General features: G+C 48.8%; 1 protein-coding gene across 5 annotated transcripts in view; it reads right to left on the bottom strand.

The window, feature by feature from the left end:
• The window catches only part of BCORL1 (BCL6 corepressor like 1), a 63,833-nt gene that overhangs the window by 20,874 nt on the left and 29,261 nt on the right, over positions 1-13,698 (bottom strand). For 4 of the 5 annotated variants that reach the window (XM_035008482.1, XM_035008503.1, XM_035008484.1 and 1 more), the window contains 4 exons: positions 8,769-8,934; positions 7,578-7,658; positions 5,184-5,582; positions 1,012-1,235 (listed from right to left, as the gene is read on the bottom strand). In XM_035008482.1, coding sequence (XP_034864373.1) covers positions 1,012-1,235; positions 5,184-5,582; positions 7,578-7,658; positions 8,769-8,934 — 870 coding nt within the window. The remainder of the gene's footprint in view (positions 1-1,011; positions 1,236-5,183; positions 5,583-7,577; positions 7,659-8,768; positions 8,935-13,698) is intronic. The other variant, XM_035008513.1, reaches the window with a different exon arrangement.

Genomic DNA, 13,698 nt, shown 5'->3' with positions numbered 1-13,698 from the left:
TTGTTCCCCCAAGCACCCTTGTGAGATGGAAAGGACATGGAGTATCATCTCCATTTTTAAAGATGAGGAAATAGGCTTGAGTACCTTGTTTGAGCTGGAACCAGATTCCAGGAGGGGGAAGGGAAAAGGAGGGGGAGACGAGCACCTGGGTCTCCCGCCTTTTGCCAGTGCCACTCAGGGATCCCTGCTCTGGAGCTGGAAAGAGCTGGAAAAATCACAACCACCAAACAAGACCACTATGACCTTTTTTTTTTTTTTTTTTTTGGGTTGCCAATGACATTGGGGCCTGGACCTTCGCTTCTCTCAAATGTAAAGCTCACCTGAGGACTGAGGACCATGTGATTTTTTGCAAATGGTATAATGTGGAACCTGAAACCAATGATGTGAACATCAGAACCCCCAAAAAGATGTCAATTATGAACAGCGATTCTAGAATGCTGGCCTGGCTACTGACTGGTGAGTGCCCACTTACCTGCTCCTCTGCTTCCCCGAGAAGCAAAGGAACTGGTGAGTTGCCAGTGGGAGGGCAGCTCTAACTCCTTCAGCCTACCCTCAAGCAACCTTTGTCTGGACATCAACATCCTTGCTTCTACAAGTTCTTTTCTACCTTGATTGATTCAGAAAACTCTCTGACTGGTTTCCAGGGAGTTAAGCCCAGACAAAAGCTTCTTGATTGGATGTTAACAAGCTATTCAGGCTAACATCCTGCCATATTCTTCAACTCTTCCCTAACTCAAAGGAGATCCAAGAGCTGTTGAGGAAAAGCCATTAAGAACCAAACCTGAGAGTTTGCAGACTCTTATTGTTAGCTGATAACTTTAGGTCCCATTCTTCAAATGTAACCCCCAACTCTTCTGGAACTACTTCAAAATACTTTAATAAATATGAGCTAATTGGGTCCTCCTCATCCACTTACTCACTCACTCAGATGACTGTTGTTCAAGGAGCCTGTGGAAAGCCTGCCACCCTAGCCCACTTCCTTCCCATAAACTCCCCTCACTGGCAACGCACCTTGGCCTCTTCTGAGACATTTGCCATGTGCTTGGTCTTGCACTTTCGTTTTCCTGATGGCTTTTCTGAATTTTCAAGGCAGGCTGGCTCCTCCAGGTTATTTGGGAGGAAACCGTTTGGTGAATCCGAGATCCCCTGGGCTTTGTTGGGCAAGAGAAGGTTCCTGTTCCTGAGGCGGTGCTCCGAACTTTGGGAGGAAGTCTTCTGCTTACGGGCCTTTAAATCTGAAGGCAAGAAACAGGAAAGAATGGATGTCAGGGAAATGGAACACAGAAAAGCAATGCTTTCCTCTACGATGAATCAGAAGGCTTTGGGGAGTCGAATCTCAGTGCCGAGCTGTGTAACGATCAGCTACCAGTGTCTAGTGTGGTACCAACAATGCCACTAAACGCTTCTCAAGTGGACACTGTACTTCAACATCCAAGTCTTTCCTCTCCAAGCCGGTGACAACCCCCAGCCCTGCCAGCAGGGGGCGGCCCAGCTGGCTGTCCCCAAGATGAGGGTAATTTTAAAAGGATTTCCCCATAGCCCAGAGCAAATCAGAACCTTCTTTTCAGCTTTTCCCCCATCGGCTTTGTCTCTTTCTCCATTCTAGTATGAAAACAAATTTAGCAGCTCTGCTGAAGCGAAGTATGAAGTATACTGGGGTGGGGCGTAAATGGAGAAGTCTTCCTTCATTGCCTCCGCCCACCCACCTGACTGCCTGGTTGGTCACTCTCTGAGGATGCCAAGATCAAAGCCAAAGAAACCCCCTGAAACCAGAAGGTGCCCTGGGCCTACTTAGCTGATGGACAGTCACAGAAACCTGCTGCCTTCCCTGGTTGGAAATCAAGTCACTGGGATACACTGGGCAACATCTCTAATTCTAGCCACAGCTCACTAGACAAAGCACTTTCTAGTTTCAAAAAGTGTGGCTGTGATTCAAGGGGCGCCTGGGTGGCTCAGTTGGTCAAACAGCTGACTCTTGGTTTCACCTCAGGTCATGATCTTGGGGTGGTGGGATGGAGCCCTGCATCAGGCTCCACACTTAGCACGGAGTCTGCTTGAGATTCTTTCCCCCTCCTGCTCCCTCCCCCCACTTGCCCCCCAAATCTAAAATAAATTAACAAAATTTTTTTTTTTAGAAGTATGTTGTGATTCTTACAGCTCTTTCCAGATGGATCCCTGAGCGGCGCTGGGAACTTCATTGCCAATAGCCTCATCCCACAGGTCAGTCCTAAACCTCAGGTATAGGGGGGATAGATTAAGTTTACTCTTATCTCTTAACTAATATTAGTGTCACATGGCTTGGCCACTAGCTGTGTAATTGGCTTGAGGCAAGTCATAATCACCCACATAATCTCCCACAGTCTCAGTTTCTATGTCTATAAAATGGAGAAAGTATATTCCACATCAGAGGACTGGTATGAGAATTAAATGAGGTCACATATACAAAAGCCCCTTTATAAGGTGTTATAAAGAGGAAGGCATCCTTATCATATTATTGCAGTGCAAGCTCTTTAGGGAGGGCCATGCCCATGTGTTCTTTATTTCCCCCACAGGACTGAGCACATGACAAAAGATCAGTATGTCTAGGAAATGAGTAACTGCAGCCTCAGTTTCTCCAATTTGTGAACCAAGGGAGTTAAGCAAGATCCAAGAATTCTTAGCTGGCCTCCCTTGACCGTGGCATGTGTTCTCACATGTGACATTACCAATGGCAAATCCAGATGCGGGAGCCATCACTAGAATATGAGGAATTGGCTCTGGGTTACGCACAGCTCTTAGCCAGTTATCATACCAATGTTTTCTCCCAACTAGCCCCAACCCACCAGTGGGTCCTCACACCTGTCCAAGAACGGCTGTGTTAGATGGCTTCTAATGGCAATTCCAACCAGAACATTCTAAACTGGGACTTTTGATGCAACAAGTCTGGGCTGAGGCGAAAGAGGAAGGAACAGAACTGTGCCTTGTGAGGGAGGACCTCAGGAAACATGGGGACGCCATATTACAGCATTCACCGCCACAGGAAAAGCAGCAGCTCCCTACCCCGTTGACCCAGGGATGGGCAGGCTCTGGAGCTTATTCAGCTGCAGTGGAGCAAGAACTTCATAGTAGCACGGAAAGAAACAGAGTGGAAGCAGTAGCTGGGTAAGTGGAAGTGGCTCTTCCACTCCAAACCCAGAGCCAATTCTTATCCCCTCTGCAGGTCAAGGAGGGAGATACCAAAGTCCAGGACAAAAGGAAAGGTCATGAGGGTGCCTGGGTGGCTCATTCGGTTAAGTATTTGCCTTCGGCTCAGGTCACAATCTTGGCATCCTGGGATGGAGCCCCTCATCGGGTTCCCTGCTCAGTGGGGAGTCTGCTTCTCCCTCTCCCTCTGCCTTTGCCCACCCCGCCCCCCACCCTGACTCATGCTCACTCTCTCTCTCAAATAAATAAATAAATAAAATCCTTTAAAAAAACAGAAAGGCCATGAGGCTCAGACAGAAGTAAGGTGACCTGTCTAGTTTGGCCTCTGCCTGACTCCCTCATGTCAACCTGAAAGATAGGCAGTAATAGGAAGGATCAGAGCTTTCCTGAGAAGAGAGATGTTTGCCAGGCAATCCCTTCATGAAGATGTCACCATAGGATCTGGAGGAAGGTAACCAAACCATAAGCCAAAGCCAACAGCCTTGACTCAAAACCCTTAGACATATGCACGGAGGGAGAATGACCTACGTTCCACAGCTGCAGCTGCCCCCAAATCAAACAGGACGCCTTGCCAAGCAGTTGTTCTCCATGCTCCCAGGGGTGTTTACATAAAGGCTACCTATCCACAGTGCTACAGAGATCTCTGCTTTGGGTGGAAAATGGAACCAGATAACCTCAAAGGTCCTTCTGATTCCAAACCAGTAAGTTCCACAGGAAGCATCCAAGCTTGCAGGGAACCAGCTCTCAGTAAAGAAGACTGCGTGACACAAAAGCTCTTCTTCATCCAAACACAAGTGGCTGAGACCAACGGCTTGATGCCTCATTCTTGACCAATCCCTTACGGCTCTGGCAGGAAAAAGGGAAAATCATCCCCACCCTCTCCCACAGTTGATGAAAATTAGTTCTCTTACCCTCTGCAGTATAGGGACGGTATCGTACACATCTATACTTAAACTGAGCTGGAAGTGAGGGTTAGCCTTGTTTGCGTTATAGCAAACCCAGAATCTATTACCCCCTCAGAAGGCAGCTATTCTGTTTTCAATAATAGGGAGACTGTAGATACTTCCCAGCAGCGCAGGATAAATACATTATCAGAGACAATCAAATATTGCTTCAAGGGCAGAGGTCAGAGAAAGAGTGAGAGAGAGATTTGCTCTTACAGAACCCAGAAACATACTTTTTGCTCATCTAGAAATCTGCTATAGAAATGCCCCCCCAAAAAAACCCCAGAAATGGGCCCGAACAATACTTAGCAGAACATACTGATATTAGCCTTGGTGACAGTCTGTGCCTCCATGATTATATATTATAGCATCTGACGTAGCCAAAGAAAGCCTGGTTTTCTCCTTGGTCTGCCTGCTCTTCCAACTTGGGTCCAACAAAACTGATGGTACCTTGGGTCACCTCAAAGCTTCACTCTGCCTCTTAAGAACCTTTGCAGCTTTAATGGAGAAAGCATAGTTGTGCCCGCTTCTACTTGAAGTTCTTCTGTTAAGTTGAGGAAACTTGGTACTTCTCTTTAGTGTAGGGGCTGGAAGCATCCCAGGAAAGGCAGCCAATGCCTCTTTCTTCTTGAACCCAGGATTCTAGGAGAAAGAACCCAGCCTCCCAAGAGCCAGCTCCCTCAAGCCAACCAGAGAACTCCCTGGTATCGAGTTGTCACATGCCAAGGATGCCACTGTGGCCTTGCTCAGAGGTTCAGACTCTTATATGAAATTGGAGGGCTCGGGCCTTCACGTCCTCCGCTCCCCTGCAGGTCAGTCCAAACTCATTCAATCTGAACCCCAAGCCACAGCCTGGGGCTTGGAGTTGAGTGACCCCCTCTGGCAGCTGGAGCTCACAGCACCAGGTTTCTATGGGTGCAGAGGCCTTCGGCTGGCGAAGAGAAGGCAGAGGTGGGAACACCCAGGATGCCCGAGGGTCCCCAGAAGCCAAAGTCACTGTGGCCTGGGGATGAGTGATAGCAGCTCGCTGAGGCAGCAATCCCCAGCCAGCCTTACCTGCTCTCCCTTTCCGCCGCTGCTCTTCTTCTTGCTCCGTCAGGTACTCCCCAGTCTGATATTTTCGGCTCTTCTGTCGTCTCCGCTTCTTCCTCTTCACCAGGCCCTCCTCCTCATCTTCTTCCTCCTCCTCCTCCTCCTCATTGGTGTCCCACATTTGCCGGGCAGCCTCAGTCCTCCAGGGCATTTCTCGGGCTCGCCACAGGTGCCGGCGGCCCTGGCTCAGCAGAGTCTTGTCCTGGGCATGGTGGCTGCGATACTGGGTGTCCTGTTGGGCCTTTCTCACCTTGCGACGCTTAGCCGGGGTGGGGGTCACATCTTCTTCCTCCTCTGTGGGGAAGACTTCCTGGCTTCCCATGTCACTGTCTGCCATACCAGCAAAGGAGCTACAGATGCTTCCTGTGGATGGGATGTACAGAGGACGGTCAGGTACCTCTTCAAAGGACAAAGAGTATGGTGTCGAAGCAAGTGCCCTGGATTAGGAGCTTGAAGGTCTGGGTTCAAGTTCAGGCTCTGCCAGTTATTAGCTGTGTGCTCTGGGAAAGTTCCTTCACTTTTGTTTCCTCCTCTTTAAAACGGGGACACTGTTCTCTGCCTTACTGGCCTCACAGGACTGTTTTGAGGCTCAAATGAGATAATCCGCCCATAAGCATTTTACAGAGTCCAATATACCACACAAATATCGAGTATCCAAGCCACACGCCCTTCCTCATCCACGTTGCTGTGACTTTAACTCATTGCACAAACTCTTACTTAGTGCTTATGAGGCGCAAAGCACTATGTGAGGAGCAGGAGGAGGCCACAGGTCCCTGCCCTTTGGGAAATCAGGGTTCAGTAGCAGGTGAGGGAGGGCAGATCGGCAGGGCACCCCCGCCCCTGCTCGCTATGTGACCACCAGTCTCACTGACAGAGCCACCCTGGGCAAGCAGAATCATCACAAAAGAAGAGTCTCAGGAAAAGCGAAGCAAGGAGTCACTTTCCTGTGACACAGCCTGGGTTAGTCCCGCCCAAATGCTCCTCCGCCAGGCCCTCTTCCCTCGCGTTGACCCCACCTCCTATTAAGTGGCCAAGAGTCCAGGGGTGGAGCTCTCTCCCTGCACACCCCCCTCCTCCCCACCGCAGCGGCTCCTCGCCGCTGGACAGGCACTTCCCTCCCCTCTCCCCAGCACCCCGGCACGATGGTACCTTTCCTGCCCTCCTCCACCATCTTGCCAAGAGGCCATTTTCATCCCCACTCCTTCCTTCATAACTCTGCTAACCACAAAAGTACGACCCTAAATTGGCCCGGCTTAGCACAACAGCAGATCTGATGATCTTCTTCAGAAGCTGCTCTGAAACACCACCATCCTTCTCCCAAGGACTCGCTATTAACTTGACAATCCCCAAACACAAGCGAGGTCAGTGGAAGAAAGAAATGGTTTTGAAGCAAAAGGAATAGTCCTTAACCAAAGCTTCAAGTCAGTCAGACCGTTTAAAGACAGCAAATATCCAGCAAAATTTCCATATACAGACAGGCAAGGAACGAAGTGTTCTGGTTAATCTAATATTCTGGTTAATACAGAATCACCAGAGAGATCACACAGGGATCACCAATTTCCAAAGAATCAAATGCAGTACAATGTGTTTAACAGTAAAATGAGACTGGGCATAATGTAATCACTCTTTGATGATTCAGAAGACACTTCAGGATTTTGCGAGGCCTCCAGGCCGTCATTATGAGCCCCAATTACCACTGCGCTCTCCGTGAGCTGAGGGTGCCAGTTAATAGAATGTCAGCTAGCTGAGTTTACACTGCGCCCTGCTTCCCCATTCTAGCCACTCCGCATGGAAACACAGGTGAAGCAGGGCAACCACTTCTAGTGCTACACACCAACGTGGAGGCTGGCAGGCAAAGGCGGGGGCCAGAAAGAGCTATCTTTCTTCAGACACTGAATACAAATTCAGGGGGCCAAATGCGATTCCACCGGCCCTGACAACTCAGTGACCACTGCCGATTTTGTTGACGCCTGTCACATAGGGCGGTAAGTCCAAAGGTTGCATGTCCGTGCCTGAGACTGGCCCCGCTGACCATGAGATGCGAAAGCTTGGAGTAGGCCGGTTTTCCTGAGTGGCACAGGCCTTTCCTCCTTCCACCACTGGCTGCCAACAAGAGATGTCAAATCCCTGCTCGGAAACGCCCTGTTTGGAAAAGTGAAGCAAGCAGTCCTAACATTGTGGGCTGTGTTCCCCCTCCCCACCCTGGGCTCTCTTGTCTCTGCAAGGAGCTGGGCATCTTAGCATGGTGAGTCGAAGTCTCAACTCTCCACCTAGACCAATGGCAAAATCACTCGACCAGATTTCTACCTCTCTCTGCAGAGAAGGGCCAAGATGGGCCGTGGCTTCAGACTCACTCACCAGACTGACTGCGCGTCCGCGTGCTCAGAACCACGGGGATGAAGTCACGGAAACTGCTCTTTGCTTTCTTCTCCAAGGAACCTGGAGTGACGTGTGGTTTCAGGGCAGAAGGTAGAAATATCACAATCAGGAGTCCAAGGACTGAAAGCCCCACACCCCGCCCCCCCATCCCGGAGAGGCTTGGGTGGAAAAATCAAGGGAGGATTTGTGTCTTTCTGGGCGTCGCATTCATCGGCTCTCCTCAGGCTGCTCTCACCTATGTACCTCTCTTGGAGAAGGAGCAATTCCCAGCGGTTTTTGAAAACTGGGAGTTGGGTCATTTTTGCTGACACCAAAGAAAGGGCTGTGTACAGAATCGATTCGCCAGCTCGCCAGCAAGTTGAAGGCCTGGCTGTCTGTAGGACTGTGAGGCTGCCGCACCTCCACAAAGTTAGAACTAAGCTGGAGCAGGTCCCAGACGAGGGCAACCTCAATGGATCGTAGAGGACTGGGCAAGGCAGGAAGATGGGAGCAGGGCGTAGTGGAGAAAGGAAAACTGCCGCATAAGAACAGACTAGAAAAAGGCAGGTCGGGTCAGACAGGCAAAGCCATGAAAACAGGCTATGTACGCAGGAACACGTGGGTGTCTCTCTCTGGTGAGGGCACCAAGGAACTAGCGTGGCAGAGCACACAGGTCAAGTACACACCTCCCGACTCCAAACATACTGCGTGTCTCTCGATAATAAGAGTTCAGTATTTCCCTAAACGCTTCTGGCTAGCTAGCTGGGTATTAATTTTTTAACTTTTTATAATGGGAGTTTTCGAATATACCAAAGGTAGAAAAACATGTGTCATGAACCCCATCCTGCTGTTTTGATCTCAGTCCTCATGAACCCCATTTCTTCTCTGAGCCTAGACCCATTGCAGGGTAATGGCTCGGCTACTCTGTCATAGGACTGACTTGTGTTTGTCTGAAAACCACCCTCTTTGGCCCTCAGAGCGTACCTTATTCTAGTGACCAGGGTGAACAGAATAAGCCCCATTCTCCCTTGCCTTTGATTTCAGAGGTGTCAGTTTTATCTTCTTTCCATAATGAGGAAGTCTCACTATTCTGGGCAGTGCAGAGTCACCCCCACCCCCCAACCCGCCAATGACCTGCCATGGGGATCCCTCTATAGCCCAGCCCAGAGGGCGAGGAACTGAGGAGCCTACCTTCCTCGTGGCCATCAGCTCGCTTTCCTGGAGATTGGGAATCCGGCTTTGCTGGCTTCCGGTGCTTGTGCTTTACCCTGACTCCATTGTGCTCTTTTCCTGAATCTGAAGCCCCCCTGGGGCTTTTCTTGGTGGGTTCCTGGGGGTCACTAGGTGGCTTCCGGCACTGTGGAGAGATAGAGAGAGTCAAGTCTGAGATCAGTTTCTCTTCTTAAGAAAGCTTTGCCAATGATAAGTCTGGGGCCCCGTTCTGACACACGGACAGAGCTCAGAGCCCAGGTGGGGGCCCGGGGCAGGGGCTTTCTGGGCCTGAACCCTGTGCCCTAACTAATCTCCATAGACATCCACACGCCATCATTTTTACAGGTCTACGGAGGCTGCATTCACAAGCCACATCAACACCCAAAGTCATTTTCAAAGGCGCAAAGTCAGGCCCATGCTCTCTACATCCAAACAGCAATAGAGACGGGCAGCAAACAGAAATGCCTCTTCGGCAAGTCGGGTGACCACACTGGTCAAATACCTTCAGTGCAAATGGTACAGACACCAACAACTGAAAACAATCCTTAGCCTGGGCCAACTCAAGAAAAACGGTCTATCTCCGTGTGTAATAGATTCAACAAAGGCAAGAAGAAAGGCATGACACGGGAGCAACTCACACTGGCCCGCACTTACGGAAGACAAGGAAAAGGCCGAGGCATTATTAATAATGCCACTTGATACTCTGCAGTACTTTCAACGTCTCAAAACGTTTCCTTCTCTGTTATTTTATTTGATCTTCCTGACAACCCTGAAAGCAGAAGTTAGTATCATCCCCACTGCAAAGACCAGGAAACTGAGGCTCCAAGACTAGAGGTTAAATGCTTTGTCCAGGGCAACACACGACCCCGGGCGTCCGCGCGCTGGGGGGCGCCTGCCACTTCCCAGGCAAATCTGCAAATGAGCTCATTTGCGCCTGCGGTGACAAAGTGGCAGGGCTGGGACTGAGACCTAGGGCTCCTGGCTCCCCACCTGGGCCTCTCTCTGCAGCAGCTCTCACTCTTCTCCTTCCCCACTCACGTCCTCCACTGTTTTTGCTCAGCCCTGCTCACTCGCCCACTCGGACAGGCACGCCGGCCGTGCTTGCACAGCACAAGGACACTCCCAACCTCACAGCTGCATACGCTCACAAGCTCTGAGGTCTCTCCATGCCACCAAACAAGAAATAGGGCAAGGTAGGGATTTCTAGTATTCTAGCATCCAGGGAGTGCAGAATAAGCAAAACGTTTTAACATGAAAGCAGGCCCTAGGAAGAAAGGAAGAGTTGTTTTCCCCCTAAGCAGACCCACATGCACCTCCTAGAAGGTTATCACTGTCTAGCTCCAGCTAAGGGGATAGCCGATATCTTATCAATAGAACATTTTCCGGGGTGTCGGCGGGGGGAAGTGTCTCAATTCCCCAGGGATAGGGAGTGACCATTCCCCACCAAATTCCCAGGACTCCTGCTAAACTGTGATTTCCTCCTGCTTCTTACTCAGCAGAGGGCTGAGCTAAAAATTCAAGTTCAGTTGCCCCCTTTGCCTGTTGCTGGTTCCTACAAATCAAAGTGTTAGGAAAAAGAAAGAACTGGGGAGGAAAGAAAGATGGGGAACCGTTGCTTAAAATCTCACCTTCAGGAATGGCCAGAGAAAGACTACTTGAAGTCAGGGGGAATAAAGTTAAATGCACATAAATCTGAACATGTCCTATTTATTTCTGAATATCACTTTTAGCTGGCTCTTTCAAGTGCAGATCATTAACTTTTATTTCCTAAGGTAGTCAAAAACAAGTAAAACAGAACATCTAGAAGGGATTTCTGTCCAAATGTTCTGCAAGGGCAGCACCGAGAGTAAAAATGTATTTGCATGCTCCAACTTAGGCAAAAAGTTGGGTGGATGGGGAGACCGTGTAAGATGAATGTTCTGGTTAACAGAGTTTTGAAAGGTTTTCCAAGGAATTTTCCAAAGGCTGAGAAGACAGTAAAATATACCCAGCACCAGATGAAGCAGAACTCTTTCTTTGCTGAGGATTCAGCCAGCCCTTCAGGATTCCATGAGGCCTTGGGGCAGGTGGTGTAGGGGACAGGAGACTATTCTGATTCTTGGCCATACCCTGAAAGGGGCTGTTTTGAATTAAGCCCTGATCTGACTTTGCTTATCAAGTTTCTTTCTCTGGAAAAATAGAAGATAAGAAAAGAAAGATCTAAGTTATTTACTCTCCCCCAAAAATGGACATTTGCTAAATCACTACAGGAAGCTGCGAAGGGCTGCTGCAAGGCCCCTGATCTCGTAACTTTATTCTCTGCCCTCGGCACCTGTCAGTGGGCCCAGTGAACTGTTCATCTAATAGAGTAAAGGGCAGAGCCTGCCTGTCATCAGGTCGCCTGCAAGACATAAGCTCCATGAGAGCAGGGAGCATGTCTATTTTGTTAGTAATACTAACAATAACAACCAGCAGCCACGAACATTTACTGAGCACTTACTACCTGCCAGGCACTGTTCTAAGCATTCATATATATCACCTCATTTACTTTTTATTAGTAACAGCTTTATTGACATGTTACTTTTTGAGATATGCCATACAATTCATTTGATTAAGTTTATAATTCCATTGCTTTTAGTACAGAGTCATATAACCATCATGGAGTTCCAGAACTTTTTCACTGCCCCAAATGGAAATCCCATCCCCATTTCCCCATCTCCTCCAGCCTTAGTCAACCACGATTCTACTTTCTGTCTCTATCGATTTGCCTATTCTGGACACTTCATGACATCATCTCATTTAATCTTTGCACAGCCTTATGGAAGAGGTACTATTTTTTTTAAAGATTTTATTTATTTATTTGAGACAGAGAGAAAGAGAGAGAGCACATGAGAGGGGGGAGGGTCAGAGGCAGAAGCAGGCTCCCTGCCGAGCAGGGAGCCCGATGTGGGACTCGATCCCGGGACTCCAGGATCATGACCTGAGCCAAAGGCAGTCGCTTAACCAACTGAGCCACGCAGGCGCCCAGAAGAGGTACTATTATAGTCTCATTATACAGATGAGGAAACTGAGGGCCAGCGAGACTAAGTCACTTGACCGATAGCACACAGTTAGGAAAAAGCAGGACCAACACTTCAACTTGGGCACTGTGCCTGGCTCCACAAAGCATCCTCCTCACCACAATGCTGTACCGCCCTCCTGAAGATGTAGCTCACGCCTGGGAGGGACTTGCATGTAGTAACTACTCAACAAACACTTGCCAAATGGCCAGTGAAACAGTTATACATGAGGAGAGTAGAAGACAGGGTGGCACAGCTGAAGATGGACATGAACTTTGGAGCCAACAACTAGAGTCTGAGTTCTAGCTCTGCCATTTAGTAGCTGTGTAACTTTGGGTAACCTGCCCATTCAGTCTGTTTCCTTCATCTTCTTATCTGTAAATTGGGTATAGCATTCACCTCATAGGGTTATTGTAAGGATGAAGTTAGACGACGTCTGTAGAAAGCACTTGGCATATAGTATATAGGCTACGTGTGTGTGTGTGTGTGTCTGCGTGTGTATAGCATACAGTACATGTAACAACATGAATTATTATTCTTATTACCACCAAGGACAAATCACAGTTACTTGAGCAAATGCTATATATATGCTCTACTATGTCATGACCTGTGTTCTTTTTTTTTTTTTATGACCTGTGTTCTTACTTGGCATGTCTCTGCCATACAGAGGTGGCTGTAAGATCATTGAGAAAACCCACCCCAACTCTATCCCTGGGGTTCTTCATTTGGAGCCCAAGGGCGGGCTTTGTGGAGGGGGTGGGCCCATGAACTCCTTGAAATTACTGGCAAAATTCTGAGGTCATGTTTCTGTGGACAGGGTCTTACAGTTTCCCAAAATGCTCTACGGTCCAAAAAAGACTAAGAGTTTCCACCACAAACCCAAATTCCTTGTACTCTGGCTAGAAATCTGTTCATTAGTGTATATCAACATTCAATTTGAAAATGAAAAATCTTTTTTTTGACAGAGAGAGACAGCGAGAGAGGGAATACAAGCAGGGGGCGAGGGAGTGGGAGAAGCAGGCTTCCTGTGGAGCAGGGAGCCCAAAGCGGGGCTCGATCCCAGGATCCTGGGATCATGACCTGAGCCGAAGGCAGACGCCTAACAACTGAGCCACCCAGGCGCCCGAAAATGAAAAATCTTAAAAAAAAAAAAAAGAGCATGGCTGCATTCTAATAAAACTTTATAAAAAAAATAAAACATGGCAACCAGCAGCCAGAAAAAAAGTGGGGCGGCTGGGTGGTTCAGTCAGTTAAGCATCTGTCTTCAGCTCAGGTCATGATCTCGGAGTCCTGGGATCAAGCTCCACATTGGGCTCTCTGCTCGGCAGGGAGTCTGCTTCTCCTTCCTTGCTCTCCCCCACCCCCCTCTCTCTCAAATAAATAAATACAATCTATTTCTAAATTTTTAAAAAGATTTTATTTATTTATTTGACTGAGAGAGAGCACAAGCGGGGCACGGGGAGAGGGAGAAGCAGGCTCCCCACCAAGCAGGGAGCTCAATGCTGGGCTCGATCCCAGGACCCTGGGATCATGAGCTGAGTAGAAGGCAGACTCCTGACCGACTGAGCCACCCAGGTGCCCCTAAATAAATACAATCTTTAAAGAAACATTCAATTTGAAGGCTTAACATAACTTCAAATTGCTCCCTATTTTTTTTTTAAAGATTTTATTTATTTGTCAGAGAGAGAGAGAGACAGAGCACAAGCAGGGGGAGAGGCAGAGGCAGAGGGAGAAGCAGGCTTCCCACTGAGCAAGGAGCCCGATTTGGGACTCGATCCCAGGACCCCAGGACCATGACCTGAGCCAAAGGCAGCCACTTAACTGACTGAGCCACCCAGGCGTCCCGCTCCCTATTTTTTAAAAGTTTTTTA

Source organism: Mirounga leonina, unplaced genomic scaffold (assembly GCF_011800145.1).
Source record: "Mirounga leonina isolate KUSES-001 unplaced genomic scaffold, KU_Mleo_1.0 Mir_101664, whole genome shotgun sequence".
Taxonomy (NCBI): domain Eukaryota; kingdom Metazoa; phylum Chordata; class Mammalia; order Carnivora; family Phocidae; genus Mirounga; species Mirounga leonina.
The sequence above is the reverse complement of the archived record's forward strand: the minus strand, read 5'-3'. Positions and strand labels throughout refer to the sequence as shown.